Source organism: Malaya genurostris, chromosome 3, assembly GCF_030247185.1.
Source record: "Malaya genurostris strain Urasoe2022 chromosome 3, Malgen_1.1, whole genome shotgun sequence".
NCBI lineage: Eukaryota > Metazoa > Arthropoda > Insecta > Diptera > Culicidae > Malaya > Malaya genurostris.
In genome coordinates this window covers 28,226,917-28,247,636 of record NC_080572.1, presented here as the reverse complement: position 1 = coordinate 28,247,636, position 20,720 = coordinate 28,226,917, and the positions used below count along the sequence as shown (strand labels likewise).

General features: G+C 36.1%; 1 protein-coding gene across 1 annotated transcript in view; it reads right to left on the bottom strand.

The window, feature by feature from the left end:
* LOC131437962 (paired mesoderm homeobox protein 2A-like) overlaps positions 1–20,720 on the bottom strand; it is a 72,424-nt gene that overhangs the window by 38,615 nt on the left and 13,089 nt on the right. The window contains exon 2 of the mRNA XM_058607670.1: positions 6,424–6,620. Within this exon, the coding sequence (XP_058463653.1) occupies positions 6,424–6,620 (197 nt within the window). The remainder of the gene's footprint in view (positions 1–6,423; positions 6,621–20,720) is intronic.

Here is a 20,720-nt window from a genome sequence, read left to right as displayed (position 1 = left end):
GTTGAATAGAAAGTCAATCACAAATCACGTTTCCGCAAGTCAGTGGTACGATTTGATTAGGAAGTGATTATTTATACATACGTCGTAGAGCACTCAGTTTACCTTTTAAATTCACACAATAAAACTTTCAGCGAACATTGACTACTATTCAACTTTAGACAGCGTATTTTAAGAATAAAGCAGCCCTCAAATGGATGACTACTTAAACCGGAAAATTTGTATGTGTGCAAGTCGAACGACAACAATTTTTTTCCTAGGTTGAAATGGGTAAATGTTTCAACTATCCATTCAATCACCTTCTTCCAAATAGATGTAATAGTAATTCTGTACGGATTCGACCCAAACTGCAAGTTTTATATCTATGTTTTTGAACTGTGTGGCTGAGTGCTTAAAATGTTTAGCAGAATTTAAAGATGTTAAATTATTTTGTATTAAATGCTGATAAAAGAGAAAAAGTGTAGAATTTAGATCTAATAAAAATACATGCCAGTTCACAGGCTCAAATATAATTTTTTCTCTTTTTCTTAAAGTTAACTGTTCCTTCCTTTTTACTACACAGAAAGAAGTTATGAATTTTACAGGTGACATAATTCTACAAACGATCAAATGACGCAATATTCGACTAGCTGGTGTGCTGGCTCAGTCGACTAGCTGGTGTGCTCTGTGATCTAATGTTTTTCGGTTCAGGTCGCGTTGTTGCTGTCGATCTTTTGATTTTCATTCCATTCATTTTAAAGCCATATAATTTTGAAATTACACAATTTTTCATCTTCTTGAATATAAATTTGTGTAAAATATGACGCTCCATTTATGTGCATCTGATAAGATGTAAAATCACAAGAATTTTTCGAACTGTGTACAATTCACACTTTTTCTATGACCACCCAACGATATTGATACAAATAAATACGTATTTTGACCACTACTGCGGATATATTCAGATTCTATCAATATTCTCAAAAAATATTAGTTGTGAATCAATATATTTCGTCCAGTTTCGCTGAGTAAACTGTTGTTCTTGTTTTGGTTTCAATAAATATGATTTCTGAACTTAGTCAGATTACTCTGACAAAATATTCTATAAAACACGAGAACTTCTGTTTTTCATCGAACAAAAATTTATTTTCATTATATTCATAATTGTAGGAAACCGAAAGAATTGTCATAGTGAACAGCACCCAAACGAACATACCAAAAATATCTCATCCTGAATACATGAAATGTTCACCTCTCTTTCGTTGTACTCAATTGCCAACCAAGGATCATTTTTTCTTAACTATAAATAGCTTGTCATTTCTCGGTTGATTTTTCAGAAGGCCGTAAGAGCAAATGACAGTTTCCCTTTGTTTACTACTTACTTCCCTTCTATAAATTACCACGAGGTTTCCACGTTTATCACAGAACTCTTTGCATTAAATGATACCCGTAACATTCGACTTTCAAACAGAACTGTGAAACCTTAGAAAATCTTTAAAATCACATCACAGCAATCGAAAGAGAAAGTAAACAAAGAGAAACAGTCATTTGTTCTTACGGCCTTCTGAAAAAACAACCGAGATTTGTGATTGTGAAGAAAAACAAAAAATTCAGCAGCCAAAGAAGATGGTCAAGCGTGATCAAAGAGGAGCGGAGCTTGGCTTTTTTTTGCCGGCTCATTTCTATTCGATTGCAACAACAAAGCTTAACCTTATGCGGTAAGAAAACATTTTCTCGATACGAATTCCAAACCTTTTCTGAATTGTTTATTTTAATCATTCGTAATCGAATAATAAATTAAGAAAGTTAAACAGAAAACAACTCTTTTGCTTACAAAAATGGTCTTATTTTGTTTGACTTGGGCAAAAGAAAATCAGACACATCCACATTAGAGCGGGACTCCGATTGGATTTTGTGTTTCAGACCTTCTTCCAAACATGTGACCGTTGACAGTTGTTTAAATCTTCATCTTTTGTATTCGGATCTCATTCCCTAAAACACTGTCCGTCGTTCGGATTAGAGCAATCGTAGCAAGCAGAACTCGTATTCATTGTGTGCGCTTCCAAAACACAGGGAAAACTTTTTTCTTTTTTTCTCCGGATGGGGCAATTGGAAGGACCAACTCAAGAAAAACAAGTGGACATTCTGGATTGTTTCCTAAGATAACGAATGCCAACTAATTGCATTAAAATTCAGCAGGTCTCGGGTCAAGATGTTATTTTTTTCCTCTATAGATTATCGAATGATCCTGCGTCTTCATTAAGCAATAGAAATGAGAACGAAAACGATTTTAGTAGAAAAATTGTACAACGATCGATAATTGTTCAAATCAACCAAGGCAACGAATGAAACTGATGAAGTCGCAGCTTCATTTAGAAGCGCAAACAAACCAAAAATGACAGTTGCTTTAAAGCGTCAACAAACACACAAACATACCATCAATTTGCTAGAATAATGGAAGCTGCTGAAGCAGACTAACAACGAGAGCGGATGGGTAGAGCCGACAGAGAGAAGTGTTGTTTGACTTTGTTTTATTTTCGCAGCGCAAACAACAATGAAGAACGGAATCATTCGGTGAATGTCATGGCAATAAAGTGCCTGCCTACCCAACATAGATGATGGCGCTGCAAACAAGCATAATCGCTGGGTGGGTTGCATGGGTGGCGGTCATGTTGATTCATTCGCCTGAGTTTGGCAAATGTTATGCCAATGATTTTTCATTTACTCACGGCACGGAAGACTTGATATCGCTTTGCCGGTAGTATAGATCATACATGAAATTATAGTCAGAAAAAAACTAAGCCACCTGACTGGTGCTAATTCAGCAATAGTACTGTACAATTTATGCAGAAACGTATTTTGGTGGAAGAGGCGTTTTATTTCAGTAAAATACGCGATTATTATTTTTTTAAGTCAAACCAAAAGAATCATTCACAAATTACAGTTCGGTGTGCATTGTATCGATGTGATGATGCGACCTCTATCGATAAGTTCCAATAATTGTCGACCTCGACTTGGAGGCAGGCGACATTACCACAGTTAAATTAATTATCCGAGATTTAAGTAATTAGCCAATTAAAATCAGTGGCGTACCTGGGATCATTTGCACCAGGGAAATGCCCCAATTGCACGGTTTGATGTTTTACATGATCTTATAAAGATCGTTCGAAACACGGGGTTTAAGTGCTCAAAATTAGTTTGAAAGCATAACCGACGAACGAAAAACTGGCGTTCTACAAAAAAGTAGTATTTTAATACTTGAAATGATTAACCATTAGAAGAAGTATAAAACATTAATGTTATATATATTAATTAATGTTATATATAATAAAAATATCATAAATTTCTTTGTTTAATAATTTCATATTTGAAATCATTTCATACTTGAAGATATAACACTTGAGCACATACAGCAAAAAAGGCCATCGGGAATCATAACAGAAAAACGCCTAAAGGAGCAGGAGCGTCACGCTTAAATTTCAGAAATATCAGTCAATGATATCATGTCTATTGTTCAGGATTTATTTTCAAAACTTGAAAATTCACTATTCCCACAAAATTATGACTTATTTTGCTTATTTTTAGTATCGAAGTTCCACCCGTGTCCATTTTCCATTTTCTGTTTAGGTGATAATGAATTCGAAACCATAATAGCAGTATAACAGCTTGAAATCATTCACAAGAGAAAATATAAAACTTTTCTTGCATTTTATCGTGTTCTTTCTCTTAACATGTAGTTTTTTTGCACAAACAATTTGATGTAACCGGAAATTTCAACAGTTCAACAAAAAATGTTATTTATTAAAAATATAACAAATTGTAGCATTAACTTAGTGGCGCAAAACAGCAAAACAAACAACACTGAACTCCATCTCCGGAAAGATGACTTGGACGGACAAAAAAAGGTCCCAAGGATTGCTTTGATGCCCCTTCACCCTCCCTTGAATATATGTGATACTAATCGTTTTATTCAGTTGTAGTATGTATGATCTGTTTTAAATGGAGGTCGAAAGCGAGCTCGTTTGAAGTCAAAAAGCAAAGCCTTGGTATTGCATTCCTTTTGTAGAATTTGGCCTTTTTGTTTCATCAGACTTTGCAACCGATTCATAACCTACAAGCGTTCAGAATCATTATATGGCTAGTATTACGATCTTACTGACACTAAGAATCGTTCCAGGTCGGGGCTCGAACATACGACAACTGGCTTGAAGGACCATCACCCTATGCATTGAACTGCCAACCCGGGTTCACGGATCAATGCATAGTTTGATGTCAACAAAGACGATTTGGCGGCAGTGCCTACGAATCATTTGGCTTACTCATTTCGAAATCGTCTCATTGTTTGCACATTGCATGGGGTTTTTTGGTTCTGTCCGACCGTTAGCGGTTTTGTCGACTGTCTCGGACGGGTTATAGAAGCAATTTCATTGAATACATAATTTTGGAAAATTTGACTCTACTTGGACGTTACTGTATAGTCAGAACCAAGCAAACGTGCTTTTTGAGCCGCACATATTACCCCACGACCAATCGAGAAGTTGTTCGCATTTCAGGATAATCACCTTCACGACAATGGGATAACTCTACAGTTTGTTCGCACGGATCTTGTTTTTCGAACCATATCCAACCGAACGACCAGCGGTTGGGTGTGTCAAGTACCGGCACATCATAACTCGATTGGTTACACTTGTTTCACATCGAACATCACCCCCTCGTTCCCACGCCACGGGATAATTGAGTACCGAACGACTACCAGATACAGTGCCTAAGCTTAAAGGCTCGCATCGAATTGAAATTAGATACAGTTGTTGGCAAGTCAGTAAGCCTTGTAACACATTGACATCATAATAATCTACGAACCAGAAACCAACTGAAAGGGGAATACCCGAATCAGTTAGTCGAGTGGTAGTGTGATAAGATCTACAAACTATCATCCTTCAGCCTTGGTTTGTTGATAGGTGGGGGATACGAGGGTGTTTTTGGTGCTGGTATATTTTTTTGCTGTTCTGAAACAGGAGCCAAAAGGAAAAAATACTGCCTACACTACAACAGAGTCGACCAAGCAATTGAAGAGCCGAAACAAAAACGTCTAACAATTTGCTGCGGTGAAATATTACTTTGCAAAGAGGCAAGAAAGTGGCTCGCAATCAATCATTTTTTCCACCCTCTGTACTGTTGGAATAGGGAAGATGTTGCTCTACGGAACCGTGCTTTCAAAGCTATCCATTCGATTCAGGCAGAATTGATGAACTTGTGGAGGCTAACGATAAATCGGTAAAGAATGAAAACGTCTACATGCTGTAGGAAGTAATTTATTATGATTCATCGATTATGTGAAATTTTTCTCATGACTACGCTGCATCAGCAACGTTTCAATCCGTATTTAACTTTACTGCAATTTCTTTCTATGTCACTTGAATCATACCAAGGTGAATTATAATCTCAGTTCTTGAAATGCTGCAATCAAATTAAAATCCCATATAATAACGTGTAAAATATATAATCATTCCACACTCTCATAATAAATAATTTTTATTACAAGATGAAAATATAAATCCTGTCTCTCATATCAGAGCGTACCGTTTCAATTTTTTTCCTAGCTGCTACCCAGTTTCCTGTGCTCATGAATGTCCCAAAAGATAATCCTGCTGTGGTTGTCATCCTACTCGCACGACTTCATTCAGAAAACACATGTTTACTAACGAGGCAATCGTGACAAATTTACAACCCTTCGGGCTTTATAGTAGATTTTTTTGTTGTTGTTCTGGACACACCTACAGCGATTGGTCCCAGCCAGGAGGCAATCAAGTGGATGTGCTATTTTTCGCCTCAGTATAGATCGTATAAGAGAACGACACTTAACTCATATGGTCTGAGTTCCTTCTCATTTTGCAGTGTCGGTACGGTCGTAAGGTGGAAAACCTGAAAACGAGGTGCCATAGCTATGAAATATAGAATAGGGCACGCGTCATAAATAATAGATTTTTATTCGTTCTCCCTTTTTCCGTCATCGTCGTACCACCATCAGGTAAGTGAGTACGCAATATGGTGTATCTTTCAGGAGTGTATGCGGTGGACGAACAACGATCCTGGATCTGATGGTTGCGTGTTGTATCTATACGTACACTGGCACGCTGAGACAGCTAGGACTATTTTTTCTTCATAGCATCTTTTTAGTTTACCGTTCTCGCATACTGGGCAAAGTCCATGAAAATCGGTATCCAGCGGAAGCCCAACAGGAGCAACTGGTGTAACGAATTTAATCAATCAAGGTTTTCCTTGCTTAGCATGGGATGACAAAAGAAGGTGTATGGATTATATGATTGATCCCTATGACAAGATGTTTCCTTCTGACGCACATAGTCTTATAATGGATTCGATTGAAAAATTTACTGCTTTCAATGCAGTATAACAAAGGGTCTTCCGTAATGATTATATTGCACTTACCTGAACCCTTGCCTCCGTAAGGTCGATCTTCATGGCAATCTCCTCACGAGTATAAATGTCCGGATAGTGCGTCTCCTGGAAGGCCCGTTCCAACTCCTTCAGCTGGGCTGAAGTGAATGTGGTTCGTATCCGACGTTGTTTCCGCTTTTCCGCTAGGACCGAATCATGACCGGAGTAAACTTTGTACGGTAGACCCGCTGGGAATAGAAGAAATGGAAAATGGCGTTGATAGATAGAAGAAAAAGAAATTGACGATTTGATCGTTATGTTGTTAGAATAGACGGTTCATTGGATCACGTGGCGTCAAATATCCTAAGTATTTGAAAAGATCGAATTATGCTACGGCTGCTATAACAAATTTGGGAGGTTTGTTTTATTAAATTCAAATCGTTGTGAATATATTAGAATTGGATTAGGTTAAGAGTTCTATGTGCAGTTCGTGTTTGAATCTCATCCGACGCAGTCGAAAATTGTTGGTTCATTTTATCATTCAACTTCATTGATCGCGAACAATCATGGCCACATTCTTCTGAAACCATCTTTCACATAGGTCGTTTGATTATTTTGATTTTGTGAGAACTCACTAATTCTGATAAACAGCTGTAGGTGCAGAAATAAGGGGAACAAGTGCCAAACGCACAAAAACAAATGTGTAAGGTACAGGAACATGTGCAGAAAGTACAGGAACGCGTATAGACATGAGAAAAACAAATATTGAAAATACTAGAACAAGTGCAGAGAGGACAGGAACATATTGTAGATAAAGCACAGGAACAAACACAGAGTACTAAAACAGATGTAGAAACTGATACAAAGAATTCAGAATCAAGAGCAGAAAGTACAAGAACAGGTTCAGAAAGTATAACAATAAATACAGAAAGTAAAGAAGCAAATGCAGAAAAAAAGTTCAAAGTTAAAAGGTTAATGGCAAATGTTATTGAGGGAACAATTCCAATGACTCCCACTGATATGTCATTTAAATTTAAACGTCATTTTCCCATTCGTTTAGCTTTTATGTTACCGTCAATAAAGCACAAGGGTAATCGTAAGGAGTTTCTGTCATGAAGTTTGAGTTTCTACATGGAAAATTGTTGTTTACCGAAAATGGAGGAACAAAAAATGTTTTTTATCGCAGAACAGTTATTCTCAACCTGTGGCTCCGTCTTTTTGACAATAACTATTAAAATTGATTGAAAGTAGTTTTGGTTTATTTAAATCAGATCTAATATTATTGCGCTACGAAGTGTGAAGGCGTCCGCTAGTTTTTTTAAAACAAAATACAAATAAAAAATATGTTCTTCCGATATTGTTAGACTCTACGCGTCCCCTAGAAAAATGAATTGTTCGATTTTATTTCGATTTTATAGACAATAAAATCCGGAATTTGTATCTATAGTCATTTAAATACAACTTTACAACTACTAAGTTAAGAATTTTCTCGTGTGATATCGCAGGTTTAACTTTAAACAACCAACTAAAATACAAAAAGCTTAAAAAAACATATAAAAATGTAGGAGTCTAGAAAAACATCTACTACTGTTATTTAGATTTTTTTACACTGCAAATCATGATTTATAAAACACGTCCTCGAAAATACTTCTTCACCGAATTATTTCTCAATATTTTTCCACGAAAGTTTAACAAAATGTTGTTCTATTGATGCTTTGTATCATGCAAAATTTGAATTTATTTTTTGCCTTTCTCATATAGAAAGGTTGTGCAATCACTGTGAAAACCGATTTTTGAACCGAGGCCCGGAAAGCCGAATGTCATATACTATTTGACTCAGTTTGTCGAGTACCCAAATGTTTGTGTGTGTATGTGCGTATGTGTGTATGCAACGTTTTTTTGCACTAACTTTTCTCGGAGATGGCTGAACCGATTTTCACAAACTTATATTCAAATGAAAGGTCTTGTGGACTCATACAAAATTCCTGAATATTATTAGGATCCGACTACCGGTTTCGGAATTATGGGGTAAAATGTGCAAAAAAATATGAAAATAAGTGCACCATTTTTAACGGAAATGGCTGATCCGATTTTCACAAACTTAGATTCAAATGAAAGCTCACTGAAAAGAGCAAAACAAACGTGAGAGAATTTCTAAATTGACCTCAAACCTTCTCCAATTGATAGTTTTTATCGTTAGACGGCCAAATAAATCAATTTCGGTTATACTCTCAAGAATCGAAGAAAATTATTTTGAAGAATACCACAGTATTATATATGATAGTATGATTGATATGAGAAAGGCATCATTACACCACTAGGTGGATTCAAACAGATTTTTTTCTATTATTACAACTTTTATTACGGCTTATTTGCAAGATCTTCATATGGTCGACTATACAATATTAGATTTCGTACGAAATTGGCACGGTATTCTTGTCCAGACCGAAAACCACATGAAAAGGAAAATCACTTAAGAAACCGGGGAATAAATTATTCCACTTTTATCAATGAAAAGTATCTCTCCGTATTGCAACAACGTTCTTCGAATAAATTCGTCGGTAGTGGCTGATGGAAGATCATGCACGTACGTGTATGATTTGATCCTCCGGTTTTTACGAAGTTTTAATACTTCAAACGTGATTCTACATATTCAAGAATAATATGATTTTTTGTAAAAAGATACACCCTGAGGCAGTCATCGCAAAAACTGAACGTAGCTACGGTGACTTTACGTCAAACTCGTGGCAACGGATTAGATATTCAATTCACTGGAAGCCATTTCGTCAAAAGAGACATTTCACCGAATACCATTACGCCGACAGCCCTTTCATTGAATCATACAATTGGTTTAATATCATATTGAAATTGATGATGAATTTGATTGAAATTGAAGGTACTTTTTCGTTAACTGAGCGTATTCACGACCGCTTCATCATACTTAACAATACAAGTTCTACTTTCTTTACTCTGCATTTTTGAGAATAAAATCATAGATTTCAAGATAACGGTTTAAAGCATAGGGCACTGGTCTTTAACTTCGACCTTTTAAGTTTAACTTCGACCTGGAAGGATTGTCAATAGGTTTTTAGAACTAGCTGTTCAATGGTTCTGTACACTACGAATCGGCTGTGAAAACTGTTCGAACAGAATGGTCCTATTCCACAAAAGGAATGTAAAAGAAAAACTTTGGTATGAGCTTATAGTGCAACATCATAAATGCATACGATGCCAATAAAACAACTCAATAAATTCTGAATATCAGAACGTGATATGCTTTCGTTGGAAGTTTTTCTAAACCCGCGAAAATCTTTGATATCCACAGTATGTATTTGAAAAGCCATGAAATCACCCTAAATATTCAGATTGTTCAGAATGTCTAAATTGTGACTATTTGCCGGCTAAATAATAATTTGAGCTACTTACTGTTTTGCTCAGTTCTTGAAGATTATTTATTCAAAAAAAGAATCGGAAAGTGCCATAAAATGCGCAACCACTGACATAAATTATGTTCAGTGTCTCTAAACACTTTTCCCATTCGCTTGTCGATTTTCTTCCGACGGTCACCGGAACTGCGTGAAACGGTGCGTGATAATAAAGCTCATGACTGTTAAGTTGCCGGAAGCATTGATTAAATTTCAGGGCTGCTAATTAAAATTACCATTACACTGGCAGAAGAATCGTGGGCTCTTGGGGTGGAGCAGCAAAATAAAACTTTACCTCTCAAGTTTTTCACTGTCTGTGCTCGGGTCGGTCCCTCCAGCCACCGTTCATTTCGCAGATCTGTAAATGGGTCATATACTTTTATGGTTACTTTTCACTTTATTTGCTGTCTACATCTGGAAATTTAGAGAATGTTGGCTGGATGTTGCTACAATAAAATATTTTCTGTGCTGGTGGAAAAATGTAAAACTGTTGTGTTTCCGCTACCGTGGAAGTAGTTGTAATTATCTTCAATATTTCGTGATCGTTGGACCAGTTATCGGAGATAATTGAGCGATTATGAAAGATTTCCTAAAATAAAGCGGGATCAAAATCTACTAACGGGTTTACAGAGTTGAACTTCATGCAGATGGTATTATTCCTGCATAAATGAGATATTTATTCTACTTCGTCGGTAGGATCTCGTAGAATCTTATAGTTTTTTAAACTATATTTGCAGTTACAAAACTATGCATTATATGATATATCCAGAGTGAGTTTTTTTTTACATAATTTCCTATCTATTAGAAGTCATAAACCTGATGAACACTAACTCTGAAAATGATATCATGTTGTTGGTCTCTTGTTTACTCGTAATTTGGATTGGCTAGCAATCATTGATTTTTTTATGAGTACATTTAAAACAACACAAACATTGCTCCAACGATCACCTCTCAAGTGCACTTTTCAACTGAAAACACACATCATTTTCAAGTAACATTAAAGCAGACAAAATTTGTACAAGTAGGTACCCATTCAATAAACTTCAAACCTTAAGCACGTGCAGACATTTTTATCTGTTCGTTGAAAATCCTACTACGGTTAGTGAGATGTATCGTGCCCCCGTCAACATTCACCACCAAAAATACGAAGCTCCAAAGTATACCTCTAAAACATAAAACACACACTCACATAAACAACCAATCCACACAAGCCTCGTTGCTGCCATTTTCCATGTTTCCCCCCATCGACTTCATTTTTTGTTGTTCTTTGTTTTCCCTTCACGCTCGGCCATTATTCATTTGAGCATAAGATAAATGACGACATCGTTTTACTCGTTTCCCCCTTGTTTCACCCTCCTCATAGTTTCGCACGTTTTCCACGGAAAGGCACAATAGGAAAATGGGATCCTTTGCCGATCTGAGCTAGTATTCGTGAGGATTTTTCCTCATATTCATTTTTCACTTCAGTTTGTCTTGCTGCCAGCTGTGCTGAGCTCAGTTCAGACGGCTGAGGGTGATGGAGTGTGTGTATGAGTGCCTCTTTTGCACAGCTCTATCAGGAAAGAGACACGACTTGTGATTATGCTTTATGGCTTTTCGCGCATGTTCTTTTAATCGGCGGTAACACCATTTTATCGAACACTTTTTCCCTTTGACAGCCGAAAAAATGAGCACACGGATTTCCTAAAGATGGTTTACATCAATATTCACAAAGATTTTGTACATCAATAACACTGCATTGAAATAGAATTAGATAAATCAGTTATCGTAGGGGACGCTTCCAATGTGTATTGAAATAGAAATTTATTTGTAAAAAATCAATTAATAATTCATAATGCGTCCGTGTTTTTCAACTCATTTATATTATAAAACATTGTTGATTTAGAATATAAGACGTCATATGATCGAGCTTCAACCTGTAAGAACTCTTTGGTTGGTGTCAGAGTGAAAGCGTTGCGCGAAGCGTCTGGACGCACGTGTGAGCTAGTTACATTTTATAAAAGCAAACTTGTCAGAGTGAATGCGATGCGAAAACAGTCCATCGCATTGAATCGCTTCGCTTCTGTCCGCGTTCCGCGCTTACTCTGACATCAACCTTAGGTTGAGGTCAGAGTGAAAGCGTCACGCGAAGCGTCCGGACGCGCGTGTGAGCTAGTTATGTTTGATCAAAGCAAACCTGTCAGAGTGAACGCGATGCGGCAAAAGTGCATCACATCAAAACGCTTCGTACCGGCTCGCAAATCGCGTTATCTCTGACAGTAGCCTTAGGGTGAAGCCAGAGTGGGAGCGACGCGATGCGACAAGCGACGCGATGCGAATATCAAAGGATTGCACGGCGAAGTACGACCGCATTTCGTCCACTTTAAAAAAATAAACATGCATGCCACAGTAAACACGATGCGTTGCGTAGCGACGAGCGATTTTCAGCGCGACAAGCGACCAAGCACCACGTGCACAGTTTTTCACGCGATTTACGAGCGAACAGAGGTTGAATTGATTTGTGTCATGACGGAACAAAAAAAATCGATTGATGTTGAAGCGCTAATCGGTACTATTGTTGAACGAAATGCGCTCTGGGATCAACAATCTCGTAATTACCGGGACCGGGTTCTTGTGAACAAGTGCTGGAAAGAAGTTTCGGAAATATTAGGAACTACTGGTTAGTATAGTTTACGTGTTTACTGTGGCATGCATGTTTATTTTTTTAAAGTGGACGAAATTCGGTCGTGCTTCGCCGTGCAATCCTTTGCTATTCGCATCGCGTCGCTTGTCGCATCGCGTCGCTCCCACTCTTGCTTCACCCTTAGAGTGAAGCCAGAGTGGGTGACAGTAGTAACAAAACAATATAATTTAATTATATTAATATTTAATGAAAAGAAAATTCTGATCAAGATGAAACGAAATCATCTTGATTGAATCCACTCTCATTTAAGCCATCTAGTGTCAATCAGCTGTAGTGTCAATCGCTTCAGCTCTATCCGAAGTCTTTTTTTGCAGAATACAAATCTTTCTTACAAGACAATGTTTTTTTCTCCAGTAGTTTCAACTTTCGAAGTTCTATTTCGAGAAGTAGTGCCACTTCCTTGCTGAGAGGTGGAATAGAAGCGCAACTTGGCTAGTTCAAAAGTTTCAATCCTACTAGATGCTATTTCAAATAACCCTTCTCGACGGTATCAATCATGTCGTTGTCATTGTAATTTAAATTTTCTTCGAGATAACTCAAAATATTCCCAAAACTCATAGCCCTTTCATTGATTGCACATGCCAGTAATTTTTAATATTTTCGAAATATCCGAATAAAATACTCCGATTAGAGCTTTGACATCTATAAAATTATCTTCTTCCGCAATAACGAAAAATAATTAAAGAAACCTTTGGTCGCTCGTTAATCGCAAAAAAAACTGTGCACGTGCTGCTTCGTTGTTTGTCGCATCGAAAATCGCTTGTCACTACGCAACGCCTCGTGCTTACTCTGAAATACATGTTAATTTTTTGCTGTAAACAAATGAACGAAATACAGAACTTTAATGATCGTATCGCATCGCTTCGCGTCGGGTGTCGCGCCCACTCTGGCTTCACCCTTAGTGTCAGTAGGATCGTTGCGCACGCCTTGCAATTTTGAAAAGGCCACACGTTTGACTGGGCTGCGAAGTCAAGAAAGATTTTGCTAATTTTTTTTACCGAATGTGCAGAAGTGAAGCATTAGTAACTGTTTTCCTAAGATCAAATCATCGTTTGTCATTTTCGACATGAAAACTGTGTACCATTAACCAATGCTATTAATTTAACACTTTTGTAGAGCAATTAGTTGAGAAACAGTTTTTAGGTTGAATTTAACAAGTAAATGGAGTTCATAGGCTTCATTTTATTTCTATTTACATTGGATATCTACTTATTTTGGAATCGTACCCAACCGTGAACCACGATCGTCTTATCCATCACGCTCAGCTCGTTACTCAAATTTTACATGATTTAGAATCCCAAAAACAAATTGGTTTGTTGATTATTGAAACCTCGTTTTTTGTCGAGAAAATGCATTTAACTATAACAGCGACCCATTCCAAAGTTTGATGGAAGGAGGTTATTTGAGTTTATTTTGTACTGAAAAAAAAATATATCTAGTGATATAAACCATGTTTTAATCCCCCTAGTGGTGTAATGATGCCGTTCTCATATATAATATTGTGGCATTCTATTCCAAAGTTTTCTCTTCGATTTTTTAAAAACACCAAGGAATTATGTATTGTTCTCGTAGGTCATCCTTAAGAAAACGAAGTGGGTTTACTGTGGGTTGCACTACCGGCACCGGAACCCGAGAACCGGTATAATCGCAGGGATTAGGTATGGGACCGTAAGACCTTTCATTTGTATCTAAGTTTGTTGAAGTTGGTCAAACCACCGCTGAGAAAAGTGAGGGAGATCCATTTTGGAATAAAAGAATAAAAAATATGAAATCATAGAGCCATAGTACTCAAGGAAGAGCAAGGATGTGAAGAATAAAGTGCGGAAATAGGAGACGTGACAAGGGTCATTTAAGTAAGCAGAAAGCTTCTCGTATCTAAACTTTTACCTTCTACCAGAGGAGTCGGGCTTAGGCATCTTAGCGATACAAGTCATCCGAGTCTCTGATATGTCAGAAAGTAAAGGCAAAGGTCGTTTGCCATTTACTGTACGATCACGGTTCGGTGAAAGGTAAAAGTATAGATACGAGAAGCCTTCTGCTTACTTAAATGACCCTTGTCACGTCTCACTTTTCCACACTTTATTCTTCACATCCTTCCGAATCATATAGCCGAATAAATCTTCAAAGGCAGGCATGGTCCGTGTATGACCAAATACGTTGACTTTAAGTATACCGGAGTGAGGGGACGGGTGTAGCGTAATGGGTAAGTCGATGCCTTTCACGCAGCCCACCTGGGTTCGATTCCCAACCCCGCACATAGGGTCAGAAAGTTTTTCTGGCCCGAAGAGGCGAATTACCTTAAGGTTAAAACCTCTATAATCGAAACAAAAAAAAAGGATACCGGAGTATCGGAAAAGTGCTCGTGTGCTCTAAACTCTAAACCGGAAGTCACTCCAACTTCTCAGAAACGGCTAGACCGATTTTCGCAAAATCAAATTTAAACTAAAAGTATTTTGTTTCTATAAATTGATGTATAATTTTATCCAGATCCGGTTTCCGGTTCCGGAAATACAGCGTTGTGTGAGTGAAATGGCAACCTGACATATAGAACGATAATGCAAAAAAACGTAAAAATTCTTCTAAATTTGGTCCAAAACTGTTTCAATTTCAGCTGTTTCATCTATGCCGGTTTCCAGCTCCCGGTTCCGGAAGTTTTGGAAATAGTAGTCGAAATGTGTACCCAAACAAACTTTTTTGTTCTTATTCAATATTCAAAGAAAAATTTATTTAAAGAATCCCTTAGTAATATTAATGAAAACATAGGTTCTATGAGAAAGGTATTATAGCACTACTAGGTGAATTAAAAAAGATTTTTATTTGATGCAATTGCAACACATTCTCACTTCTTTTGAATAAACGAAAAAAATCAATTATGCATTATTTCATCAATAAATATAAAAATAAAAAAAGGTTTAATTAATCACATTCTGATGAGAACTTGCACATTGAAATTCCAGTAATTTTGAAACTCAAAGCGGTGAGTTAGTATTGGAGTTAGTCGTATGAAATCATCATGCGAAATGAAGATTTACTAATTTGAGAAGAAATACTGATCAGAAATTTAAATTCTCCCCTGAGAATATCATCCAACGAGCAAACCGATTGGCTACTGTCGGAACGAATGTTAACAGAAAAAATCAGTTTGCAGAAAAAGAAACGAGCAAGCTCAAGAAAATTCTTGCATTTGTTGAAGTGTAAAACCATGAGACTCCGACACGGACGACGACAGCACGAAATTAAATATCGGTTTAACCAGTATAGAGAACTCGGTGCAACTTTTCTCCGTCGCTGCCGGCAGATGATTCCGTTCCAATTTCAATTTGTTCATCTGTGGTTTTTCTTTCTGCCCCGAGACATTCCCGGAACGAGTCGCCTGCTGCAGGTTATTCTAACGTCTACGCTAGGAAAATGTGATGAAGATTTCTTCTGTTTTCCGGTAGCAATTCTTTCGAAGCTATTGATTTTTCAACAGGTTTGTTCATCTTTCGCTAGAAGCAATTGCCAATGTTTGCCTTTTTTTGCTTAATCGTGAACCATCGAGAAGGTGAAATGTTTGAATTGCTCATTCGATTCAGAATAGTGCGGTTTACTCAACGAAACGTTAGGTAAATTTGACATTGGAAAATTTGATTGAATGTTCAAGGGTTACGGAACAAGTTTTATTGAAATCAAAAAATTTCTTTGCAAGATATTAGGTTTTGCACGATGACGACACAAATGAACTGCCGATGAATCAAGTTAATCTTTGACAGTTGCCGTGTACTTGTTTTGTTTTGCGACTGCAAGTTAAAAATTGAAAAATGACGAAAAAGTGCCTGTTAAAAACGTATTCCACAGTGAAAAGAATTATAAATATTGCCCTGTTGGTGTTTCCAACATCAAGGAGCGATATATGTATGGATCTGTTTAGTGTGAGGCGACTTGCAATTTTTACATTCGAACGATGAACCTCTGATGAACTTTTAAACTGTAAACAAGTACACGTCGACTGTCAAAAAAAGTTCATTCTGTTCATTTTGTGAGGTTATGGCATGTTCGTGCAAAACCTAATAGTGTGTTCATTTTTAATGTCAAAACACTCGAATTCTGATCTCACTTTTATGTAAATTATAGAGAATCAAACTGGCTTCCTAAGATTATTTTAAATTAGGGAATACATTGATTTGAGTTATACATCTGGGTATTATTAAAATCCCAAATGATATTATTCCTTGAATTTAACTTTCACTAAAATAAAAACCTGTTTTATTCCACCTAATGGTGTAATGATGCCTTTCTCATGTATAATATTGTATGAAAATGTATGTAAATATTGTATTCTATTCAAAATTTTTCTCTTCGATTAGAAAAAAAACAAGGGATTGCTTGTGCATGAACTAGTATAACATACAGAATGAAACAATACTTTGCTCGCGTAGGTTATTCTCAAGAAAACGAGGTGGGTTTACTATTAAATGCACTTCCGGCACCGGAACCCGAGAACCGGTATAATCGCATTCGGCTCGTACGGCCACCAACTAACATGACGTACAAACTCTACTAGTTTTTTTTTTTTTTTCAAATTTTGAAGATTTTATGCAATTTTACTTCGCACTCTAAATGCAATTTAAATGTTTGTTGTATCCGAAAATATGCAGTAATTTTTGGTAGGATCATAAGAGCTTTCATTCAGCCTAAAATTGGGAATAAGGGTCAAAACCCCAGTTTACAACATTTTTTACGGTTTAGTTCCGCCAGTTTAATTGACGGTGTACAATATTCAACACACTTTACCCTATAACCTCTGAACCGGAAGTTGGATCCGGATGAAAATCAGCAATCCCGTATCTGACCGTGAGACCTTTCATTTGAATCTAAGTTTGTGGAAATCGGTCAAACCACCGCTGAGAAAAGTGAGTGAGATCCATTTTGGTATATACGGCCACTATTTCCGGTGCTTCCGTAACCGGATACCGGGAACCAGGATAGCCGGAATCGGTTTGTTTAGCTGCCTACTGATAATGGCTATCGATTTGTGTAGTTTTAAAACCAGTTTAGAATTTTTTTTACGTTTTTTTTTTCGCCGATTTAAGTGACGGTGTACAATATTGAACACACTTTACCCTATCATAACAAATTGGCTCAAATGGCACGTTCCCCTTGATATTCCTAGTGAGATTATTTGACACATACACACACACACATTGCTCAGCTCGATGAGTTGAGTCGAATGGTATATGCCAATTTTTACTTGTCGGTTTTTCTAGTGATTGCATAAATGCAACAGACAACAATCGTCACCAAAAATTCAGTTTAAACCAAATATTTTCGAAACTCTCAGGGATTAAATAAACTCACATTAGCTATGTTTTTGCAAAATTGATTTATTTAATTTGTTCTCCTAGGCTAAATGCTTGCACCTTGGAGTTTACATCTAAAGTATAAAATCTGTATAAAATGTTCAAAACGACGTATGTAATAGATTCTCTTTGTTTACCTTCTCTTTTGATTATTACGGCACTCTTAGCAATCCTTCTCTCCAATTATTTACCGATGATAATAACTAAATCTATCATCTTTTAATCTGCTCTGGAGAAATTACCGAAAAAAGCAGGAATATTTCGCAATAATCGAAAAAGAAAGTAAACAAAGAGAATCTCTCAATGTTACATACGTCGTTCTGAACATTTTGTACAGAAATATATATTTTTCTAGTTTTTTTTCATTTGCCTTTGAAACCATTTAAAATCAATTTTTTGTACTTACCTTTTTTTGCAATTATTTTCTGTGTCTACTATGTTCGAGACAATTACTAAAAACATAAAATTACATAATTTTGTTGAAGACTGTGCACGGTTTGGCTTTTTTCCTTAAAAGTTATTATACAGTTAAACTTTTATATACACTAACTTTAACTACTAATAGGAAACAGGGTCGCAGACCAAAAGGCACATACATATTCTTTTTGGAAAGCTTAAATCATGTAATATAAAGCTACGAAGTGCTTAACGTGGCCCTTTAAAATTGTGTGAATAAGACAACGAAATATCGGGTGCCTTTTTGACCATTTTCTTAGCAAAAACATTTACTAAAACGACTATTTTTTGTTTATTAAAAAGAGCTTTGTATGAAATGTCCAAAAATTGGAATCGGACGTTAGTGTAGCTTTGGTGCAATGGTGTAATGATTGAATATAATTTCATGATGCATTCTTGTATGCAATTGATCGAACTAACGAAGCATATTAACGGGCTCATTAAATTTCGACAAGTTTTACTTATTCTTTTAATAAAATATTCCTTATCCGTTCTTTTAATTCCAATCCAATTCATTTCATGGATGATATCTTACACCATTACCAGTACGCCTAAAAACATCGTTTAAAGTCTTCAAATAATAATTTATATGTGTTGACATGTGTAAGTGTAGCCTGCTTGAAAGGCTGATTTTTTTTGTGTAAAATCTTGTCATTCTACGAAATACGTTCTTATGAATTAAGCCATGCACTGAACAAAATAATTAAATTCTCACGATTTCTAAATAAATAGTACTATGAAATGGACATCAGTTGAATAAAAAATTCGATTCAAACCCATCCTCGATGTAAAACTAAATTGGATTACATCAATTTCAATGAATATAACCGTTTATCTATATTGACGATTAGTTTTACTTTTAAGGTATATTGAAAAATGAAGAACAGTGAAGTAATTTTATATTAAATTTCATGCTCAAAATATGCACTGTTGGTGTTGGTGAGAGCAGCGCTGCATAATATTTTTAAGAACACAAAAGAGTTGGTTGATAATACAAATGCTGGAGCATTTGGACGATAATAATATTACAATAAAATGCGTGAGTGGTTTAACTTTACATACAGTCGTACACGGTAAAGTATCAAATCAAATTATCTAAATTATGAGTCTAGACATTTTTTTTAAAGAGAAATGCCAGAACTTGAGTATAAATACGTGCACATACTAAGAATAAAGAATAACAACCAACATAAACAAGTTTTTTTGGTTTTAGGGAATTTGTAACTAATCTGTTGCCTTACTGCAGTTCTATTACATTTTCTACTGAAGTCGGTAATATCTCGTGATTTTTTTTTTGTGATAACGGTCAATAAGACACCTATCAACATTCACTTTGAAGAGGAATTCCGAAAAACTCGGTATTCGCTGAGATTAAGTCATAATAGTAAGCTATAGTGAAAAGTCTTCTTTTTCGTCTGGGTTAAAACTAATGCTCTATTTTTTATACCTCCACCTCCATTTTTTTTGCAACCGGCCAAACCGTGCACAATCTTAAACAAAAATATGTAATTTTATGTTTTTAGTAATTGTCTCGAACATAGTAGACACAGAAAATAATTGCGAAAAAAGTTATGCACAAAAAATTTATTTTAAGTGGTTTCAAACGAAAATGCTTCATATATCCGAAACATCATGCGTCCAGCTTCTTCGGCAATTTATTTTCTCGTTGGAAGTTCTTAAACTTTTTCGAAGACATCGTTTTTCTATCTCTTAAGGGAAAAAAGTTGTTGAAATGAACTTTTATCGTAGTAGGCTTTGCACATTTTTTATTGTGCTCAAATCACGAGGTATATTCATGTGAATGAGTTCTCCAAAGGAACTATGTATATCGGATCAACGGTTTAGCAGCTAGAGAATTAAGTTCACGTTTTCGTCAATTCAAACCACTGTGCGGTGGTGTAGTGGTGTCAATGAATATTATTATTTACATACATGTGTTGACCAAAATTGATTAAAAAATTCAATCGCAAAGTAGGTTTTATACAACTGATCAAAAATAATATTCTTTTTGTTTTGTTTCGCTTATCTTTTCACCTCATCGGGCCAGGAAACATTCTGATCCTATGTGCGGGATTGGGAATAGAGCCCAGGTGGGCTGCGTGACAAGTATCTATTTACCCATCATGCTATACCCCTCCTCCTCAAATATTACTCTGTTTAGCTTGAATTTCATATGCAAAAGTAAAATAAATAAAGAGTGTCGCTTGGTTCGTTTATGCTCGAATAATTGGATTAATCGAAATAGAAAGAGAGAGCTAAGCTAAATAAATGGAATTATAACGAAGACTTTGTATCTATAATCAATATTCAGAACGGAATATTTTTTCATTGAATTTATTGTCAGTGGGTATTGAAAATGGAACGAATTCCATAAACTAACCAGTATATTCTTCTAGTATGCAGGTCTTATTATTATTAGAACCGAATAAATATTTTATTATCTCT